General features: G+C 38.3%; 1 protein-coding gene across 3 annotated transcripts in view; it reads left to right on the forward strand.

The window, feature by feature from the left end:
- Nucleotides 1-23,510, forward strand: part of LOC149567191 (ubiquitin C-terminal hydrolase 12-like) — a 166,516-nt gene that overhangs the window by 72,580 nt on the left and 70,426 nt on the right. For all 3 annotated transcript variants that reach the window (XM_089820373.1, XM_089820372.1, XM_089820371.1), the window contains exons 15-20: nucleotides 18,398-18,520; nucleotides 18,594-18,671; nucleotides 19,099-19,187; nucleotides 19,312-19,420; nucleotides 19,588-19,656; nucleotides 19,901-20,008. In XM_089820373.1, coding sequence (XP_089676499.1) covers nucleotides 18,398-18,520; nucleotides 18,594-18,671; nucleotides 19,099-19,187; nucleotides 19,312-19,420; nucleotides 19,588-19,656; nucleotides 19,901-20,008 — 576 coding nt within the window. The remainder of the gene's footprint in view (nucleotides 1-18,397; nucleotides 18,521-18,593; nucleotides 18,672-19,098; nucleotides 19,188-19,311; nucleotides 19,421-19,587; nucleotides 19,657-19,900; nucleotides 20,009-23,510) is intronic.

Raw genomic sequence — 23,510 nt, forward strand, 5'->3', positions numbered from 1 at the left:
TTGGCATTAACTGGAAGGAATTATCTTCTTTTTTTTAGGATATACAAATTGAATGTCAGGCGAAACAAGAGAGTGATCGATTATCCATAGAACAAGGAGATTTTTCCCATATTGAATATGGATGCTTGACATTTTCAAATCAGCTTCCTAGAATCTTTGTAATTCTTAGTCAAGAAACAACAGAATGCTACCGGTGTCGAGAAGGAGCCAATTTTGGTAATGAAAATTGTGAAAAGTCCTTCCTCGATGGGAAACCCCGTACAAATATTCAAGCAATGAAAACTCCGTTTTAATAGGTAGTCTCCACGTGATATTTCACAACAATATTCATATCTAAAGCAAAGAATTGAAGTGGGAAACATCGACAATTAAAACAATTGAAACTTCAGCAATTGTCGTAGCAGACTGTGGGTAATCATTGCCATACATGGTTGAACGTATGTCCTTTCTGAGCAGAGACATTACGTTTAAACTCCAGACGGGTGTTACCGCAAAGCTCTTGCTGTTAGGTGAAACCAACTTGTTAATGATTACCATAAAGGAGAGTAATGTCAAAACGAGTCCAGCTTGGGCGTAACGGTAGATTCCGCAGTTATTAGGCGACTGTTACATAATCACATGAAATTGTTAAGAATAGTGGATCACTGATAGATAAACAATTACAAAATGCTTGTAGATAAATTCTGAATCAAACTATGCAGAATATAAGTACTTCTCTGTACTGTGACTTGCAACAAACCTTTATCAGTCTTCAATCTTCCTTCTTCAGCAATGGTAAAGATTCTTGATCACTGTATAACAAAATGAAGTTGATAACAATAAATAATGTTGATACTTATCCGTAGGTACTCAGATGCCTTCAATCAATGCTTTTCCCAGCGGCAGTGGTGAGTATATATATATGCATGGAGAGACATGACTCCGAAGAGTCATGTCTCTATGTAGCCCAAAAGCCATGTAGGGACATGCCTCTTTGGAGGCATGTTTAGTTAATAACAACTGCCCAAACAGATTATATAAGCCCTCACCCGATAACAACTCAAGGGGCCCGATAATGCTTAATACATAACAAAGGCAAAGCATGGGGTATGAAACTCGATACAAGTAATGAGTCGCTAATAATATGAAGCGTGACCAATATAAGTTGGTCAACAGGATGCTTACCTTGCTGTCAATAATTTCATATGTATGACAGAGGTATATGTATGCATATGTAAGTATGAATATATGTACATATGCACATATCTCTGTGGTACATATCAGATAGTGGTAGCATAAATTTGATGCTTATCTCTCTGTAATGTAAAGCAGATATCAGTAACAAAATGCAAATGCTTATATCTCTGTGATGCAAAGTAAACAGTGGTAGCATACAAGATTCATGTTTTGCTTGTTCTGACGCTAAACATTAACACTCCCTCTTCAGCTAGGGAGAAGTAAAACATCAAATAAATTAGAGTCATCATATAAGCAACATAATATGAACAGTAAATGGTCTCTACTTGCAATTAAGCAATGTCTAGAGATAGCACACAATCTCTACTTGCACTTAAGCAATGTCTAGAGAAAGCTCATATAATCTCTACTTGCACTTAAGCAATGTCTAGAGAAGCCTAGAAATAATCTCTACTTGCACTTAAGCAATGTCTAGAGAAGCCTAGAAATAATCTCTACTTGCACTTAAGCAATGTCTAGAGAAGCCTAGAAATAATCTCTACTTGCACTTAAGCAATGTCTAGAGAAGCTCAAAAATAGGTTTATTATTTACAAGATTGTCAACTTGTAAATAATTTGTTTACACTTGAATATGTCCATAAAAGATCATCACTTTTCATTACATATCAAATACTATTAAGTAACCAATGGAAACAAAATCTCAAATGAAATAACTCTTTTATTTCAAAAAATTTCCATTACAAATAATCATACCAAGTTTTTCTCTAAAGTATTTTAGTTTCATTTTAGCAAGAGGTTTGGTAAGGATATTAGCCGCTTGATCATTTGTACATATATATTCCAATTGAATGACTCCTCGATTAACCATATCTCTGATGTAATGAAATGGAATTTCAATGTGTTTAGAGCGATTGTGAAACACAAGATTAGAAGAAAGCTTGATACAACTTTGATTATCACAATAAATCACGGTGGGTTTCAAAGGTCTTTTGAAGAGATTTGAAAGCAACTTTTGTAGCCATACGACTTCTCTAGCACCCAAGGAGGACGCAATGTACTTGGCTTCAGTAGAGCTTAAAGCTACTGAAGTTTGTTTCCGACTAGTCCAGGAAATCATACCAGATCCAAGACTGAAACATATCCTGAAGTGCTCTTTCACTCAATAGAACTCCCAACCCAATCAGAATCTGAGTATCCAATTAGTTCAAGATTGACTTTGTCATATTTGATTCCCATTCCAATAGTACCCTTCAGATACCTCAAGATGTATTTAGCTGCATGCAAATGTATCTTCTTAGGTGCACACATAAACTGACTCAAGATATGAGTTGCATAGCATATGTTAGGACGGGTATTAACTCGATACATCAGGGATCCAATAATTTGTCTGTAGTAAGTAGGATCCACATCCGCAGATTCATCCTTTAATTTGTGTAGGTTTATCTCCATAGGGGTAGCAGCCGGTTTACATTCCATCATTCCAAACTTGGTTAATATATCAATTGTATATTTTCCCTAATTTAGTATAATACAGTTGTCCAGCTGCCAAATTTTTAATCCTAAAAAATAGTGAAGTAACCCTAAGTCCTTCATTTCAAATTCAGCAGAGAGATCTTGCTTACATTTCTCTATAAGATGTTCATCACCTGTAATTAGCAAATTATCAACATATAATACAAAGATAACCATATCATTACCTTCAGATTTGAAGTATAGATTTGGATCAGCTTCATTTTTGGCATATTCCAATTTTAGTAGGTGATTATCTATTCTTTCATACCAGGCTCTGGGAGCCTGTTTAAGACCATAAAGTGCTTTCTTTAATTTACAAACATGAGTCTTGCAATCAAAAGTATTGAACCCTTCTGGTTGTTCAACGTAAAATTCTTCAATTTTACCATTGAGAAATGTTGTTTTGACATCCATTTGATGTACTTTCCATCCTTTAGATGCTGCATAACTAGGATAGTTCTGACTGAAGTATACCTAGTGACAGGGGCAAAAGTTTTTTCATAATCAATACCTTCCTTTTGAGAGAAACCTTGGGCTACAAATCTTGCTTTGTATTTTTCAATACTACCATCAGCAATATGTTTAATCTTGAACAACCATTTAGAAGAAACCATTGATTTATTTTTGGGTCTTGGTACAATGTCCCATACATCATTTTTCATTATAGAGTTATATTCCTCAATCATCGCTTCCTTCCAAAATTTATGTGAAAGTGCTTCTTTAACATTAGTAGGTTCAGATTTTATGAGTTCAGATAGCAGTGCAACATAACAGGATTGATTTCTAGTTCTTTTGCTTTCCTGGATTACATCATCTGGTTCAACTTGATTTTCAGCTAACATTTTTTCTAGCCCAAAGGGGTCTCTTCTTATTGGTATGGTTGACGTTCTTTGATTTTGAATGATTAGACATGGAAAAGATGTCAAAATTATCCTCCCTCTCAATTTCTGTAGCTTGATCTTCTTCTTAAATGGATTCATCACTATTATTAGAAATTTAAAGGCAATATCTGCTTCAAATATAACATCTCTGCTAATCTCAATTGTTCTTTGCCCAAGAATGTAGATCCTGTACCCTTTTGAAGTTTCACTATAACCAATGAATATTCCCTTTTTTTCGGAAGGCTCCAATTTGATTCTCTTTTCTTTTGGTATGTGAATATAGACAGGACATCCGAATATTCTCAGGTGGCTTAAATTTGGTTTAACACCGGTAAATACTTCTTTTGGAGTGGTGTTTTCTAATATAGAGTGAGGGCAACGATTTTGAATGTAGACAACAATATTGGATGCTTCAGCCCAAAAGGAGTAATGTAGATTTTGATCATGTAACATGGCCCTGGCTGACTCAACAATAGATCTATTTTTTCTTTTAGCTATTCCATTTTGTTGAGGATTATAAAGTACAAAACACTCCCTCTTAATCCCAACAGAAATACAGAAGCTTTTAAAGATATTAGATGTGAATTCACCCCCATTGTCAGACCTTAGGGTTTGATCTTTTGTCCTGGTTGATTTTCAACTAAGGCTTTAAATTCTTTAAACTTGGATAAGACCTCAGATGACTCCTTTTGTTTTAGAAAATAAATCCATGTTCTCTTAGAGTAATCATCAATGAAAATTACATAGAAATGACATCCATTAAGGGAGGGGACTGACATAGGACCATAAAGATCTGTATGAATCAATTCAAGAATGCTTTTAGATTTATGATCACTTTTGGGAAAGGAATGTTTTGTATTTTTACCTAAAGCACACCCTTTACAAATGTTTGAATGATCTGATTTTAGATTTAGTAGGCCTTTTACAGTTTCACTTATAGATGATAAGGCTCGAAAGTTAAGGTGACCTAGTCTTTTATGCCAAATTTCAGTGGAATTTGACTTATCATTACTAAGGGTTAAGTTTAACTTTGGATTTTGATTATTACAAAGTTTATAAAGACTTCCATCCCTAACTCCAATGGAGATTGCTTTCTTAATAGATGAGTTCTTAGTTCAAGATAGAACTCTATCTCCTTGAAATGCAATTCTGTACCCTTGATCAGTAAGTCCGGAGATAGAGACAAGATTTTTTTTAATCCTTGGCACATATAGGACATTCTTGAGTTGAAGAGTGATTTCAGAATTCAATTGAATAGAACAAGTACCGATTCCTTTAATAGGGTGAGAGGAATTATCTCCAATAGTTACTTCTTCTGATTCATGATTTGAGAAGGTTTCAAACTTATCCTTAAATCCAGTGATATGACGAGAAGCTCCACTATCTATGATCCAGGTGTTGTTATTAGTGCTTAACTCACTTGAAAGAGCTACTATAAATGCATAATTTTCTTTATCTATTTTTTCATTATTTTCTTCTTTAACTTCTGCTAAAGCTGCTTGAATTTTCTTTTTTTTTGGACATACATAATAGGAATGACCAAGCTTATCACATTTAAAGCATTTTACTTTGGACCAGTCACGTTGTTTGTGAGATTTATGATTTTTGTTGCTGCCCTTCTTGTTATACCTGAACTTTCTTTTCTTATTTGATTTAGAATACAATGCTTGGATGACATCTTCTTGATTTGAAATTAGACCTCTAGAAGCTAGTCTCGACTCCCCTTGAGTGCATTCATTCTTTAGTTGATCAAATTTTGGAAGCTCAGGACGCGAACTTAAACCTTGTATGAAGGTTTTCCATGATAGAGGAAGACCTCTAAGAGCAATCATGCTTAGTTCCTTATCATCCATTTGACTTTGCATAGTAGCAAGTTGATCCTTTAATTCAGTAATTCCAAGGAAGTAAGAGGTAATGGATTCTCCATTTTTCATTTTTATGTAAAGTAGATCTTGTTTCAAAGTTAGCAATCCACTTGTATTATTAATTTCAAATGTATTTTGAATAGTGGAGAACATATCAAATGCGGTTTTAAGATTGGCTATGGATGGAAGTATATGATCCTTTACTGAATCTATGATTATTTTCATTGCTTTTTTATTATGCCTTTTCCATGTTTTCTCGGATTCATTTTCAACCATGGGCAAGTTTGTTTCAATGTGATTTTCTAATTCCATCTCTATTAGAAATATTAATAGTCTGGTTTTCCAAGATGAGAAGTTTGATGCTCCATCTAACCTATCTTCAATTCTTACGTGATTCACCATTTTGATGCTTAATAAATACTTTTCCTTCCTTTAACTTTGGCTCAGTTTTAGAATTAATATTTTGTAAGAGTTTTCTTATCAATACTGCTCTGATACCATGTTAAGAATAGTGGATCACTGATAGATAAACAATTACAAAATGCTTGTAGATAAATTCTGAATCAAACTATGCAGAATATAAGTACTTAGCTGTACTGTGACTTGCAGCAAGCCTTTATCAGTCTTCAGTCTTCCTTCTTCAACAATGGCAAAGATTCCTGATCACTGTATAACAAAATGAAGTTGATAACAATAAATAATATTGATACTTATCCGTAGGTACTCAGATGCCTTGAATCGATGCTTTTCCCAGCAGCAGTGGTGAGTATATATATATGCATGGAGAGACATGACTCCGAAGAGTCATGTCTCTACATGGCCCAAAAGCCACGTAGGGACATGCCTCTTCGGAGGCATGTTTAGTTAATAACAACTGCCCAAACAAACTATATAAGCTGTCGCCCGAAAACAACTCAAGGGGCCCGATAATGCTTAATACATAACAAAGGCAAAGCATGGGGTATGAAACCCAATACAAGTAATGAGTCGCTAATAATATGAAGCCCGACCAATATAAGTTGGTCAACAGTATGCTTACCTTGCTGTCAATAATTTCGTATGTATGATAAAGGTATATATATATATATGTATATGTATGCATATGTAAGTATGAATATATGTACGTATGCACATATCTCTGTGGTACATATCAGACAGTGGTAGCATAAATTTGATGCTTATCTCTTTGTAATGTAAAGCAGATATCAGTAACAAAATGCAGATGCTTATATCTCTGTGATGCAAAGTAAACAGTGGTAGCATACGAGATTCGTGTTTTGCTTCTTCTGACGCTAAACATTAACAAAAACAAAACCATTGGGTGGTCTCAAAAATTATGATGTTTGCAATGCAGTTTTAAAAGGGATATATTTGTCATTGGCTATTGGTGGGATTGAGGATAGGTACCTTCAAACACATTTCGATATAGGAGGGAGAACTTCAGTTATAGATGCTTCTGGTATCTACGTTGCTTCAGGGAATTTGTTACTTTAGAAATCAAATTTTGCTGTGAGTGATGATTCGAATTGAATGGGAATTTGGGATTTTATCTTTTAAAGCTTGCCTATATTGTGTTCAAGAATTAAATAGGCTGCCTATTGAAGGAGTTAGGAAATCTCTTGACTTTTCAACAATGTGTTTTATCTGTGCTTGAGCATTTAGCTGAACATTTGACTCAATGGAGTTATTCTGTATCTTTCCTTGAGTTGGCATTTATTCTGCTTGTTCAATTGCATCAATCCAACAAATATACTAAAATTGATAGGTCTCGTCAACAAGTAAAGCAACTATTAGAGCACGTTGAAAAATAAAATTATAATGACTATACTGATAGAAAGTGGGAAGAAATTTCCTTCAAACTAAAGGATCAAACTTCTGTAGCAACATTTCTTCAAACGGATAAGGAAGTTGGTCACGATATTTGTTTATTCTGCAACAAAGGTCAGAGCAAAGAAAAACAAATCTACGAGAATCTAGTGTTAATGATGTGGATGACTATAATGTTCCCGAACAGAAATAAATGTATTTAATTATTTTTGTGTAAGAGGCCGATTGTTTAATTTAACTCAGACCCAAATTTAATTTTTGTCATAGTAGAGTGTCGCCGTCGGCTAATTTTGTACACCCTCGAAAAGCTTTTTCCGATGGGTATTTAAGCACGGCTCGTAGTAGTCAATAGGCATGCTTTTGGATTTTATTTCTCTATATTGCGGATTCCTGCTGGAGTTCGGGATTGTTCGTCATTTCGGAAGTGAAAGATCTTCCCTATTTGGCTTGCACGGTTTCGGTGGAATTCAACCCTCACCCTATTCTGTCGGTGTTCAACTTGGTTGGTCTCTGGCAAAAATCAGAGTGCTCTCATTATTTATAAGCACTTATCAACCTGTGAATGTTCTTTCATTCTGGTACGACATTGTCTGGTGTTTACATTGTCTTTTGTGATTAATTAATAATATCAGTTAATGGTTCATGGTGTACGGCTCTGTTCCCATCCACCACCTGCAATTCATACTGTTACATTGCCTTCCCGTATAAAATTCAATTATTTGTCCTCACCGTATGGCTCCCATCTTCTCCCATCCACATCATTGTACGGTTTCTAATCTCCATTGTACGGCTTACTACCGTACGGCCTTTAGAATAGCTGTACGGCCTTCTAGCATCTTCGTACAGAAAACAACATCATCGTACGGCTTGGACAATCCTCCACCGTACGGACTGCTCCTCCATCCGTACAGCTCATTCCGTACGGCCTCTGCATCCCAATTTTGCCACCGTACGACACCTTCAAAATTCCAATTCCTCATCTATACGGATCTCTGGCAAGAGTATATTCGGATCCATTTTGGAACTAAGCAGACTATAAGTCACTCCTTTGCTAGCCGGAACATTTTAGTGGTATCAGAGCTCTCCGATCCTACCAGCTTGTGGACGGTGAATGAGAGTTTATAGCCGGAAGAGGAGAAGGACACATTCTGTTGATCAAATGGCTGACGAACGTGAACCGACCGGCGCTGAACTTGTGGCAATTTTGAGGGAACTTGCTTGGAATCAGGCACAGATCATGGATACGCAGCGACTCATGGAGGAAACCCTCAAGAAGTTGGCGGAGAACAAAATATCTGGAGAACAAAATGGTCACAGCGCGGACTCAGTATCGGGTAAACCACTCCCTCAGCCAACACGCTCTCGACCTTCCATGTCAACTTTCCCACCACGAACGAAAGCACACCACGGGGAGAGACTTCCAACCTTCGAGGAAATACGGGAAGATTGGCAGAATGCAAATCTTGAAGAAGATATCTCCTACAAGGATTACGCAGATCTAAGAATGAGATACGTAAGAGGTGGAAATAGAGGAGGATTTTTTAATGATGACCTAAGGAGAAAATTGAGTAAGGTGAACCTGTCTCCATTTGACGGTTTAGGCTCCATTTCAGCGCAGGCATGGGTAATGAAAGCCGACACCTACTTCCAACTAAATCCTATGCTCAAAGAAGAAGCGATCAAATTTGCCGCATTACACTTGGAGGGCGTTGCGCACGAATGGTGGCACCACGACACTATCACTCTTGGGCATGATCAAATAAAGACTTATGCTGAGTTCACGGAGAGACTAATTGAACGATTTGATGGAAAAGACCCCGAGCTCAATTTCAAAGATCTGGCACAGCTGAGGCAAATGGGATTAGAAGATCAGTTCATTGCGGAGTTTCAGAGACTTTCTGTGTTGGTGACAGACATCTCTGAATGAAGGCGGGTCGTTCTCTTTATGGATGGACTGGCAGAACCACTAAAAGGTTGGGTGAAAGGATTCAACCCGTCAACCTTGACGAAAGCAATCAGTAAGGCACAAAGCATGGCGTCATCGTCAGCATCATCCTCATCCTCTCGGATTCATTCACATCTGAAACCGTCGACGTTCCCGAGGGACAAACCTCCGCCCAAGAATCCATCACTGGATGAAGCATCCCGACAAGAACTCCGAAGAAAGAAGTTATGTTTTAATTGCAAGGGGCCTTGGGAACCTGGCCACCGATGTCTCGAGAAAGGGAAAATTCATTACATCGAAGTGATGTCTGATGAAGAAGATGAGCAGGATCGAGAGGAAACGCCAGTGGAAGACATCCAATCTAGCGGTAACATTGACATGGCCAACTTCAACCATACAGAAAGGATTGCCGCTTTAATAAAACGTGGAGGATCCATTGCCTTGGCTGGCAGTCCGAGGTGCATAGTTTTCTGTGTGCGAGGTACCCTTCAGGGACAAAGGGTCACAGTGATGTTGGATAGCGGAGCTACATTGAATTTCATAAATTCATCTTTAGTACAGCGAAGAAATCTTTCGACGGAAGCACACGTGGGCTTTCAGGTCAAAGTTGCCGGAGGGACTTTCCTACCCTGCACGCACCTAGTTCCTCAGTTGAGCATCACGATGGCAAATCACACGGTGACAGAGGACTTTTTCATAGTGGATCTGGCTGACATGGAGGTCATCCTCGGCATACAGTGGATGGAGACGCTTGATGAATACACTCAGAGTTTCAAGCGAATGGACTTCACTTTCGTGGCTGACGGGAAGAAGGTGGTCCTCTGAGGGATGGAAAATGAAGGTCTGAAGGAAGTGTCTACGCATCGGATGGAGGCAATCCTACGGCATGATGATGTTGCGTGGGCTGCCCAATGTTTCATCTCGGTGGAACCTATTAAGGGGCACCAAACACCTCCATAAGATAAAGAGCTTCAGGATGTTTTAAGTAAGCATGAAAGGGTTTTCATGGATATTGCTCCTGGCATACCGCCGCATCGAGGATTTGAACATACAATAGAGTTGGAACCAGGAGCGAAACCTATTATAACCATTCCGTACCGCCACCCGAAGAAGTTCAAAGATGAAATCGAAAGAATGATCCAGGAGTTACTTGATAAGGGATGGATCTGTCCCAGTTCTAGCCCATTCGCATCATCAGTGGTGTTGGTCAAGAAGAAGGACGAAACGTTGCATATGTGTGTGGACTATCACGCACTGAACAAGAGGACAATAAAGAATAGGTACCCCATTCCGAGGATAGATGAGCTTTTGGATGAACTATATGGTGTGGTCTATTTCTCAAAAATAGATCTCCGTTCCGGATACCATCAGATCCGAATGAGGGAAGAGGATGTGGAGAAAACGGCCTTCCGTTGCCATTACGGACACTATGAGTTCCTAGTCATGCCGTTCGGTCTGACCAACGCACCTGCTACATTCCAGTCATGCATGAACCGCATCTTTAACAAGCAGTTGCATAAGTATTTGTTGGTGTTCTTTGATGATCTTCTCATTTATAGCAGGAAGTGGGAGGAGCACCTGAAACATTTGAACGAGGTTCTAAGTATCATGGAAGAACAGTCCCTGTTTGCCAAACAATCCAAATGTGAGTTCGGAATGACGGAGATATTGTACTTGGGGCATGTTGTCAGTCGATATGGGGTTCAAGTGCATCAGGAGAAGATCTAGGCTATCCTCAATTGGCCTCCCTCGAAATCACTCACGGATCTGCGAGGGTTCTTCGGATTGTGCAGCTACTACAGGAGATTTGTTAAGGGTTTTTCTCAGCTCAGCGCTCCTTTAACAGGTCTAATGAAGAAAGGGGCTTTCCAGTGGAATGAAGAAGCGCAACTCACATTTGATAGGTTAAAAGAGGCCATGAGCACTTGTCCGGTGTTGGCATTGCCCGACTTCACCTGACCATTCATTTTAGAATGCGACGCATCAGGGGAAGGCATTGGAGCAGTTTTGATGCAGGACAGACACCCTATCGCCTATGAGAGCAGGAAGCTTACACCAGTCGAGCGCTTGTATTCCATCTATGATAAGGAAATGTTGGCCATTTTTCACGCACTGACCAAGTTTCGGCAATACCTGGTTGGTGCCAAGTTTGTTGTCCGTACGGATCACAACAGTTTGAAATATTTCCTGGAGCAGCGGGATCTGAATGAACGACAACAAAAATGAGTAAGCAAGGTTCAATCTTTTGATTTTGATATTGAATATGTAAAGGGGAAAAACAATGTTGTTGCAGATGCCTTGTCCCGAAGGCCCACCATCTGCTCACTAGAGTAGATCTCAGCCGATTGGAAGGCGCAATTGTTGGTGGAATATTCCAAGAATACTTTCGCTTGTGAGATAATGGATGGTCACATCCACGATGATCGTTATAAGGTGGTGAATGATATCATTTATTATAAGGATCGGATCTACCTAGTGCCTGAATCAAAGTTGAAGAAAAAGATCCTGAAGCACGTGCACGACTCCCCTCTGGCTGGTCATCCCGGCTTCCTAAAAACTTACAGAAGTATGAGCGAGAGGTTCTCATGGAAGGGATTGAAAGGGGATGTATTGCAGCATGTTAGAGCATGTACTGTTTGCCAACAGAACAAATCCGAACACACTCTTCCTGCTGGACTGCTACAACCTCTGTTGATTCCCGAACATAAGTGGGAAAGTATATCCATGGATTTCATAACAGGTCTTCCCAAGGTGAACGGAAGGGATTGCATCTTCGTGGTAGTTGACCGATTGACAAAGTACGCTCACTTCTTCGCCATCCCTTTGGACCTTTAGGCTGCACAGATCGCCTTTCTGTTTTTCAGAGAAGTCTTTCGCCTACACGGGTTACCCCGAAACATCGTCAGCGACTGGGATAGATGCTTCATCAGTATCTTCTGGACAGAATTGTCTCGGATGGCAGGAATTGAACTATCACTGAGCACAAGTTACCACCCACAGACAGATGGCCAAACTGAAATTGTGAACAAATGGCTCGAAGGTTATCTACGAAACTACGTCTCGGCACAACAACGCACATGGGTGAAATGGATCCACCTCGGAGAATACTGCTACAATACCACTTATCACATGTTGATCAGAATGACGCCATTTAAGGCTCTATATGGGCACGAACCACTCTCCTAACTCGATACAGTATTGAGTGACAGTCGCGCTCCAAAGGCGAAGGATTGGTTTCAGGAAGGACAAAACATTCTAAAGAGTTTGAAAGAAAACCTGCAGCAGGCACAAAACTGACAAAAGTTATATGCCGACAGACATTGATTAGAGAGGAGTTTTGAAGTGGGGGATTTGGTCTATCTCTGACTACAGCCTTATCGACAGTCTTCACTGAAGGGAACAGGGAAGGAGAAACTAAAGCCCTAGTTTTATGGTCCCTACCGTGTGATCCATCGCATTGGTGAGGTAGTGTACGAACTGGAGCTTCCCGAAGGTAGTCGCATTCATAATGTCTTCCATGTTTCTTGTCTGAAGAAGGCTATCAGGCAAAACATCTCCGTCACTACAGATCTTCCACCACTCAATGAGGAGGGGAAACTCATCTTGGAACCTGCTGAGATTCTCGAAGTACGTGAAAAAGTCTTGTGTAACCGAATGGTGAGAGAATACCTAGTATGTTGGCGACATCTATCGTTGGACGATGCAACGTGGGAAGGCGAACACATCCTTCAGCATCCGGCACTGCATTTGCTTGAGGACAAGCAAATTTCGGGACAGGAGGACTGTAATGTTTCCGAACAGAAATAAATGTATTTAATTATTTTTGTGTAACGGGCCAATTGTTTAATTTAATTCGGACCCAAATTTAATTTTTGTCATAGTAGAGTGTGTCATCGTCGGCTAATTTTGTACACCCTCGAAAAGCTTTTTCCGATGGGTATTTAAGCACGGCTCGTAGTAGTCAATAGGCATGCTTTTGGATTTTATTTCTCTGTACTGCAGATTCCTGCTAGAGTTCGGGATTGTTCGTCATTTCGGAAGTGAAAGATCTTCCCTATTTGGCTTGCACGGTTTCGGTGGGATTCAACCCTCACCCTATTCTGTCGGTGTTCAACTTGGTTTCTGGCAAAAATCAGAGTGCTCTCATTATTTATAAGTACTTATCAACCTGTGAATGTTCTTTCATTCTGGTACGACATTGTCTGGTGTTTACATTGTCTTTTGTCATTAATTAATAATATCAGTTAATGGTTCATGGTGTACAGCTCTGTTCCCATCCTCCACCTGCAATTCATACTGTTACATTGCCTTCTCGTACAAAATTCAATTATTTGCCCTCATCGTACGGCTCCCATCTTCTCCCATCCACATCATTGTACGGTTTCTAATCTCCATTGTATGGCTTACTACCGTACGGCCTTTAGAACAGCCGTACGGCCTTCTAGCATCTTCGTACAGAAAACAACATCATCGTACGGCTTGGACAATCCTCCTTCACCGTATGGACTGCTCCTCCATCCGTACAACTCATTCCGTACGGCCTCTGCATCCCAATTTTGCCATCGTACGACACCTCCAAAATTCCAATTCCTCATCTGTACGGATCTCTGGCAAGAGTATATTCGGATCCATTTTGGAACTAAGCAAACTATAAGTCACTCCTTTGCTAGCCGGAACATTTCAGAAGGTACACACTTAACAGAGGATTTCTCTAGGGCTAGTGATGAAAGTGATCATGATGACGTTGAAGAGGAGCTGGAGTATTTAACAAGAATTGGCTGCCTGAAAAGAAGTCAAATAAAGATGTTGCTTCCGACTCCAAAATGCCCCACAAGTCCTATTCACATGATGAAACAGCAATTGGAGAGGATGACATTGTAGAAACTCTGGAATTTTCTTCAGATGAAGATGATAATAAATGCACGGGAAGATGTACAGTCAGCAATGATGAGAAAACCGTACAACATGGAAAGCTTCCTTGAGATAAAATATTTATAGCATTTGTCGAGTATCATCAATCCATATGAAGTGTCTTTAGGTGAACTCAACATATAGAAACATCTAATTCCAACAAACGTACATATGATTAAGAATACGATGCATCAGATCTTAGACAACGTACAAAGACAATGACCAAATATTTCTATTCGGGGCTTACAGTCAGATAAAGGAAGGTGTTTTTATTATCACAAACAATGTTGCTAAGTATTGTGCCCTCACTCGAGGATTGGAAGTGTGTTTAAGAAAGGGATCTGATTGCATTCATCTCAGGATAAGCAGAGAGCAAACAATGATAACATTGCTGGCAATAACATTACACAAATAAATTCAGAATTACAGTCACATCTAGTGTGCTGCAGAGTTCATAGTTTGAAAAGTCAATTATCAATACCTCAGGGCAGCAAGCAATCTCAGCCCAAAACACTCAGGACGTTCCTTGTTATAACATTTTCCAAAGTGCTACAACAACGTTGTTATAAATCTCTGTACCCTGCTTTCCTTCAGTTCCAAAGGGCATCCATTTTGATAATTGGCAAATAAAGGATTTTGGGTTAAAATCTTAAAAAGATACTATGAAACTACAAGAGCAGCTAGCTCAGAAGTTTGAAGCTGACATGAGAGTAGAAATCCTTGACATTTATGGAGAGTATGAAGAACTTCCTACCAGAATTTAGAATGAGTTATCATTCAATGATTACTTGGATTTTCATTTAAAGCACCAAAATAGGACCTACACGACTAAAAGGAAGTATTTTGAATTAGCACAGGATCTCCTAGCAAAAGACCAGTGTAAAACTATGTATGATGAATGTCCAACAGATCAAGGTCATCAAATTGAGGTTTTTGAAGAAGAGCAGTCAACTACCATTGACTTACAGTTTTCTAGCGACCATGTAGAAGATGTTACCCAGGGTACAAGTTTTTATGTTGGTGAATTGGAGGGTTGTGTTGACAAATAGGTGGATGAGGACGGTTGCACACGAGGTAATAACAGATTGGAAATTTTGTGTGATGAACCTTATATTACCTACGCCCATGATAGAAATTCAAAGGAACAATCCAAGACGACACTACAAGAGGATAAGCTATATCAACATGATAATGAAATGCATGCATTTAGAAACGAGCTGAAGGTTAATGAAGAAATGGTTTTGGCATCCTTGATACATTATGATAGCACTCGCAATGGTTGAGGATTACTATAGGAAGGTTCATAAGGGAGTGGAAGAAGAATGGCTTATTTCTGATTTGCAAGTGATCAAAACAGGCCTTGAAACTATGAAATCAGAATATTTGTATTTGCTTTCCATCAGGGATAACATTCTTAAGGTTGCTGAAACACATGTTGGTCAGCTAAATAAAGAAAGGAATGAGATTAAGGAGCTCAATAGAGAGCTTAAGGAAATAGAGGAGGTATTGAACGATGCTCGGATTTCCCTTCAAGAAGTAGAAAATCAGATTAGGATCACGAATCACTCTCAGGAGCAGGAGGATAAAAAGAGGCATGAGATTTTCAAAGAAGTCATTGTTGAGCTTGATGGCATTCAACAAACCTACTTGGATAGTTGTCCTAAAAGACCAAGTACCAAAGTTTTAGATCACATTCAACTAATCGATAACCCAGTGTTTGAAGTAGATGCTGATTGGATTTCCAATAATCCTCTTTTTGAGATGAACGAAGACTCTCCTTTTGATTATCATGGTGAAGATGATTCTGATTTCAGGATATGGAATCCTTGTACGATTCCTAGCAATGAATATGGGTCACAGGATGGAAGTGGTGAATTGACTATGGTTATGCATCATAGGATCAGTCCATATTGGGTTCCTGATTTCACACCATACCGGAGTTGGTTGGATTATTTGCATCAGCCTTTGGATAGATTTTGGTGTAGTTTTGAGGAGAGTTATGTGTTGATCATAGGGAATGCTCTTTCAGCTTCAATCTTATTTATAGTACCTATGTACTTGGAGATTCTCCAGAGTGAAGATGATAGTTTGGTATTTGTTGCACCCAGGGAGTTACGCTTAGTTTTTGAGCGACTTGTTTATTGCATCATCTATTTGGGCCGGGTTGTCATCATCTATTAGGTTATGCATAGTTCACTGATACACTTCTATCTTATCATATCGGTTGGTTACGGCAACAGGGCTTGGGATCCAAGTGTTGATCATATGTATTTATGGCTTGTTGAGGACCTTCTTGTAATTCTTCTCAGTTTGAGGTCGGATTCAGTGGTATCAGTGATAATCAGAGTTGTTCAGTTTACAGGTGCAGAGTTTTTTCAGAGATTTATATGGGATCCAGGGATCCGGTTGAGAGATAGATTGTAGAGTGACATCTTGCTTCGTAGTGTAGCCGGAATTGTTTTCAAGTTGGACTACAGGGCTACCTGTAGACTTGTGTGGGATCTTGGTACTAATTGCTTGAGGACAAGCAATTTTAAGGAGGGGAGATTTGTAATGTCCCCTTTTTGGGACATTAGAAATATTGAAGACTTATTTAATATAATGTAATAATTGACTATGAGATGAAGACTCAAACTATTAAAAGGTCAATTTAATGTTATAAAGAGAGCAAAAGGTCAAGGAGGAATAAGACGAAATGCCATAAGGAAGTTGAAGAGCCACAAGGGAATAGGACGAAAGCCAGAGGGGAGTCAAGAGTCTTAGTTTGTGTATTAAAAGGGGAAAGAGGCTCATTGTTGAATATGCTTGATTTATGATTGAGTTCAGTTTTTCTCTCTTGTGAGAGATTTTAGAAAGCTTCAGCTTTCAGCTAGTTTGAGGATGTAGCCCCTCGTGCTGGCAGACAATGGACGCAAACCCACTGTCTCAGGAAACATCAGTTTAGGTGTTTTCATTTGCACTTACAGGTTCTTATTCTAGTATTCCAATTTGACTGTTAATCTGTATTTAAGATTGGGTTTTGTACTGGTTATTGTATTGCTGTTGTATAATACAATAATGTGTTACGGAGTTGTATGAGAGTTTTCTGGTTTTATCATTGTGGGTCTATAATGCATTTCTATATGCTTGAAATCCTGAATATTAATCTGAAAGGAACGAGTTTTTATGTATTGGAGAATCAATTGGTTTTCTATTGTTGTTCGTAATTCATATCCTTTTTTGGTTTAAGTTCTAAATATCAGTTTTGAGGAAACAATTAGATAACTAACAGTTGGATTATTTCCTATGGTTTACATTGCTGGTTTATCTATGATAGGATTTTATGTTTTTACGATATAAATGCTATTCGGGAAAGAAATTGGCAAATATCTGGTTGGGGGACATTACAATTTACATCATGATGAAATAAGAATAAACATATGAGTATAAATGATTAAGCATATGATCCAAGCACCTCTTGGTGGAGGGCATTCGTTGAGAATGTCATAATTTGATCCAAGCACACCTTGGTGGAGGGCATTCATGGTGAATGTCGCAATATGATCCAAGTGCACTTGGTGGAGAATGATCCAAGTATAACTTGGTGGATGGCATTCATCATGAATGTCATGAAATGGTCCATGTATAACTTAGTGGAGGGCATTCATTGTTAATGTTATAGTATGAACCAATAACTTGGTGGAGGGCATTCATCATGAATGTCATGAAACAATCCAAGTATAACTTGGTGGAGGGCATTCATTATGAATGTCATAGTATGAACCAATAACTTGGTGGAGGGCATTCATCGCAAATGTCATGAAACGATCCAAGTATAACTTGGTGGAGGGCATTCATTGTGAACGTCATAGTATAAACCAATAACTTGGTGGAGAACATTCATTGTGAATGTTAATCATTTCAAATTAAAGATCTGAGTTAAATTAGATTTATTGTGAACTTATCAATGTCCTAATAGTGGGTATATTATATTTCTCTTGTATTCTCTCAACACCAAGATGGCTTCCTATGTTGAGCATTTTCTTTAGATTATGGGCAGGACCATTGTTAGGTTTGACTAGCTTCAACATCATTGGTCACCTAGCTTGAGGATCTTGGTTGAATGAGGGTGTACTCTCAGTAGTATATTTTGAGATATATGATGTTATTTAATGTGATGTTAGTAAAGTTTAATCTCTGTTATCGTGAGGGTGAATAATGACAATTACTTGTACGCTGCATTGTTTGTTTCAAGAAAAATATTTTCATGTTATTTAATTAATTGATCTTTTGTTTTGTAGGAAGAAGTTGCAAAAGAATTTGGTATCCCTGGGCAATATATGCGATTTTGGCTTTGGGCAAAGCGTCAAAACCACACATACCGTTTGAACAGGCCATTGACACAATTGGAGGAATCCCAATCTGTAAGCAATCTGTTTGTTGCTTTGGATCATCAGATTTGTGATTTCTTTCCCTTACTGTGGTACTTGTTTGCAGGTTGGTTACTTAAGGGAGTCTTTTAATAAAGCACCTGTTGCGGAATTGAAAATATTTTTGGAAGTCGAATGTGGTCCGGTAAACACCTATATGGATATATGTGTTGATAGTTTTATTATTGAGCATGTTTGGAACTCTTGGTATTCAATTTGTCTGTCTCAACATTCAATAAGTAGAAAATATGTATAGATATTTTGGTCAGTTCAAGCTTTAATGGCTAGAATGCAGACACTGTCTTTGTAAGAATGTTGGTTGGTGTTTTTTCTCTCATTTGTCCTGTTTACATACACAGAGAGAATATTGAAGACATATTTTCTAGTGATTAATTAATCGTGTCTTTTAAGCATATGATATAGAGGGGCCCTCTAAAGAACCTTATAGGATGTTTGAGATGGTGTGAGACTAGACCATCAGTAGAATTTTGATTCACAGTGCTTTGGTGTATGATACATAACCATTTTTCATTGCTGATATCCTGATGCACACTTAATTGTATTAATTACAGGATTTACGCATCCTCCAGCCTCCTGAGAAAACAAAGGAAGATATACTTCTCTTTTTCAAACTTTATGATCCAGAAAAAGAAGAGCTCAGGTAATAATATTAGCTTTCTCCTTTCTCCTACAATTATGGTATAGAACATTCCTTACTTTTGACTCTAAGCCATAGTGCAAATTTTTTCTCAGTTACATATTTCAATTATTATTACGCATCTTAGGTATGTTGGGAGGCTTTTTGTTAAGGCTGGAGGTAAACCTACAGAAATAATGGCACAATTGAATGCCATGGCCGGTTTCCCACCAAATGAGGAAATTGAACTTTTTGAGGTTAGTACAAAAGCAACTGGTGGAATAGTTGGACAAAGTGATCAGTACTGAAGGTTCCTGTGTGATACAATGTGATTATAATTGTTTTCTTTTAGCAAGTCTCTTTCAAAGTGAAGTCACTCTTAAGCAGTTGTTTTAAGAAGAAGCTGTTTGTGCGAAATTCTCAGGAAATAAAATTTGAGCCAAATGTCATGTGTGAGATCATTGAAAAAAGAATTTCTTTTCGAGCCAGCCAGGTTGGTTTTTCCTCTCCGCAGTTGTTATCCTCCAAATCTTTACTTTATTAGTAATTTGTTTATTGGGTAACATTGTGGAATATTTTTAATCAGAGCGTCCATGCTTTAGGTACTAGCTTGCGTCTTCACAGGTCTATTCTTGTTTTGGACTCGATAGACAATACTTGCTTTCACACGTATATGTTTGTCAGTTTAGAATACTTACAGCTTATAGAGTATCTTATGACTTGATATAAACATGCAGCTTGAAGATGGGGACATTGTTTGTTATCAGAAAGCTCTCACAGGTGATGAGGATGTATATCGATATCCAGATGTTCCTTCTTTTTTGGATTACATTCGTAACAGACAGGTACAGAACTAAAACCCTTTGCACTGTATAATTTCAATCCTGCATTCCACCAATCCTTTTGGATTTTTTATGCATGTTATTTTAGCCCATTTTGATTGGTAAAAAGTTTTACTAAATTGCAGACTGTCATATACGTATAGAACAGGGTGATGACACTGGTTCATGTTTTTGTCCATAGATTTATGGCATTGGTCCATCTGCTATTATTTTATAAATTGCTTTAATGTTAAATGACTTCACAAGACTATTCTGGCCATGATGCTAGATGCCTATTTGGTATATGAAACACATCTTATGTGTTTCTCTGAGGAAATATCCTTCAATTTATCTTATGTTGGTCACATTTTGTTCTCCTGGAGTAAACCTGACAACCAAGCTCAGGGGGTAATCAAACCTTCCTATTTCATCTACTCTCAAAGTACATAACACTTTGCTTCTGCAAAAATCTTATCATAGGTTGGTGTTCTTTTTCATTTATACTCTCTCTCTAATTAATATACTTTTTCTAGCTTTACACCCATGTTTCCAGCTTTCGTAGAGAGTTGGGTATGGATATGTGGTTCTATTTTCTTATCATAGGTTGGTGTTCTTTTTCATTTATACTTCGTCTCTAATTAATTTACTTTTTCTAGCTTTACACCGATGTTCCAGCTTTGGTATAGAGTTGGGTATGGATATGTGGCTCTACTATGCCTGTATGGCAATTTTTTTCTCTGTGTCGGGTATGATACAGCTGGGTACAGATGTCTTTTGAGTTTATTGTATTTTTCTGATTGACATTGTGTATGTAGATGCTAGAATCAATTATACTTCTCTAGTCACTTGATCGTTGTTTGCATTAAGTGGAATTAGAGCTGGTTAGCTCAATGGGATTTTCAGGTGTCTAGAGTTGTTGGCCTTGGAAAGCTCTAAAAGTTTTTGAATTTGCAGCAATACACATTAATAACCAGCACCAATATAATTTCAGAACAAAAACCACAATCAAATTCTTTTGCTGAATAATGTTCAGCTCCAATCGTAAATACATAAATGACTGTCAGATTGGAGAATAGAAATAAGTTTAAGCATAAGTGATACACTTGGTGTGATATCTCCAACAAACAATGGGTTTCTTTCCATTGTCTTCCGGCTCAGGGGTTTCTGTCCTCAGGCTGGTTGAAAGCTAAATGCTTCTCAAAAGTATCTCCAAGAGAGAAAATGATAATTCTAAACCATAAACGAAACACAAATAGAATGACCCTCTAAAGATCCTTTTCTAGCCATCTTTGTGTCTCTTCATTTTTCCTTTTCTTGATTCTTAATATTTCTTGTGTCTCATTCCACTTAGTTAATGTCTCCTTTTTAATAGTTAAAGTGGCATAATAAATAGTTTATTAAATCTTCTAGCACTAAAATAAATATCCTGTCGAACTTAGAAAGCCATGTTTAATAACTTGCCAGAATGCACTCAACAAGACGCTTCATGTCCAATACTGCAAAACTAGAAATACGGACCCTTGCCAACTTACTATGAATTGTAAGTATCTGGAAACCCTGCTATCTCGACCCTAAGTTGCCTGAAACTGAAGATGCATATCTCGAAACTCACACTGATCCATGCAAAATGATGGTTAGCCGAGGGACCATGGTGAAAATGGCTAATGACGCATCAAAGAAAAATGACTGGAAAATGGGGACATTACATTCCTCCCTTACCAAAGATCAATTTGTATTTGCATGTTGTGACCAAAGATGTTTGAATCCCATACCAACCTTAAGGAAGCTGCTCCACCAAGCCATTGTGCTACTCTAATACAAATAACTTGTCTAGAATTTTGAAGCTACTCATCAATTCTTCACAATTCATCTGTCATAGTAACATCCGGATCCTAGATCACTCCATGTGCATAATCTATCAAATCAACCTGCCATGTGTTGCTATCGTATACATGAAGATCATCAATCCAACTGAGAGCCTCACTTTAACTAAAATCACAATCAGTACTAAGGTCAAAACACTGTGGGAGCTCAACATTATGCCAACCAGCTCCCTAAAACATTACTAACCATGTGAATGATCCTCTTGGGTTCCGCAAACAAAGAGGCCATCCACCTTCCTAGCTGTTTGCAATATCTTGTTTGTCCATACTCATAATAGGTGGAATATCCAAAATATCCAACTACCACAACACTGCCCCTCTAACATGTATCGCAAAATGGTAATTGTACTGAAGAAGAAAACAAGGAAAACTGTTGGTCACAACTTCCTCCTTCATGAAGGGAAGTATATCAAACCTATCACCCATCCCACACTCTTTGCAATAATCAGAAAAGAAATTCCTCCACAGGTGGTCTAAATAGAGAACCAAATGTATCGTTTACAATGTGGTTGTAATGTGATGCACTGATTAACTCCACTAGGAAGCTTGAATACACACTAGGATTCCATAACTGTCTCTCTATACTAGGAGTCATACAATGCACATCCTTGTTTGAAAATTCATATCATCAAGTATAACAAGCTCAACCATTGCATAGTAGTAGACTTTACCCAAGTACTATCATCATGCTCAACATTTGTGATGGTAGAGTAACCATAGGCACTGGATAAACGTGGTTGAGTCGTAGCTATATGAGAAGAACCAATCAATGGATACTCAATTGCACCTACCTTTCTCTTTATATGCTCCTTCGCCATAGTGTTAGCCAATTCTCTATCCAAGACTGATTTGTAATCAGCATTATGCCCCTTTGACAAATGTGACAAGGCAGCAACCTCCTAGGTGCAATTAGTATTACTCTTGAACTCTTGATCAATTTCAAGAGGTGTTCTATCATCCAACTCAAATAGTGGATTCTTAAATATCCAATCAGCATCCATTTAATAAAGTAAGTAACTATGCTTCATCCAATCAACATTATGCTAGCTCAAAGTATTGCCATCATAAGAATGAATATCCTAATGCCTACCCTCAATAGCTGCTATACAAATAGCTGATCCAAAAGATACATCATACTTCATTACCCAATAGTCATCAAACAAAGGCATGGTATCATTATGTATGGAGATTCCTTCAAATTCCCAGGTAGCCGATGCATGGTTGTGTCTTTTTTAGCATTGTGATGCCTAAGAATACCATCAGCTTCATCACTGCTAAGGTGCCTATATGACTGAGTTTTGTCTTTCTTTTCATGCCCCTCTATAGGCTGAAACAAATCTTCTTTCCTTGTGTAATGTCCCCATTTTTTAGTTGCGTCAAAGTTAATGGATTTAGCCTATCATTGGGTCATTGTAGGCTGATACTGGTGATTAGAGGACCTTGTTGTGGAGTTATTCAGCTCTCCGATGGCCAATTGTGAGTTTTGGCTCCATTTTGAGGGACTCGCTATTTGTAGTAAGTCAACCAATGATTCCAATGGCTCAGATGATATAGCGGAGTTATATGATGCTTTCATATGTTATTTCAAACTTTTGGTTTGGGCCCGAAGATTCTTGGAGGGAGTGTCCATTTTTAGTAAATCC

Source organism: Cupressus sempervirens, chromosome 3 (genome assembly GCF_028749045.1).
Source record: "Cupressus sempervirens isolate cs-2001-9-10 chromosome 3, ASM2874904v1, whole genome shotgun sequence".
In the NCBI taxonomy this organism is placed as follows: domain Eukaryota; kingdom Viridiplantae; phylum Streptophyta; class Pinopsida; order Cupressales; family Cupressaceae; genus Cupressus; species Cupressus sempervirens.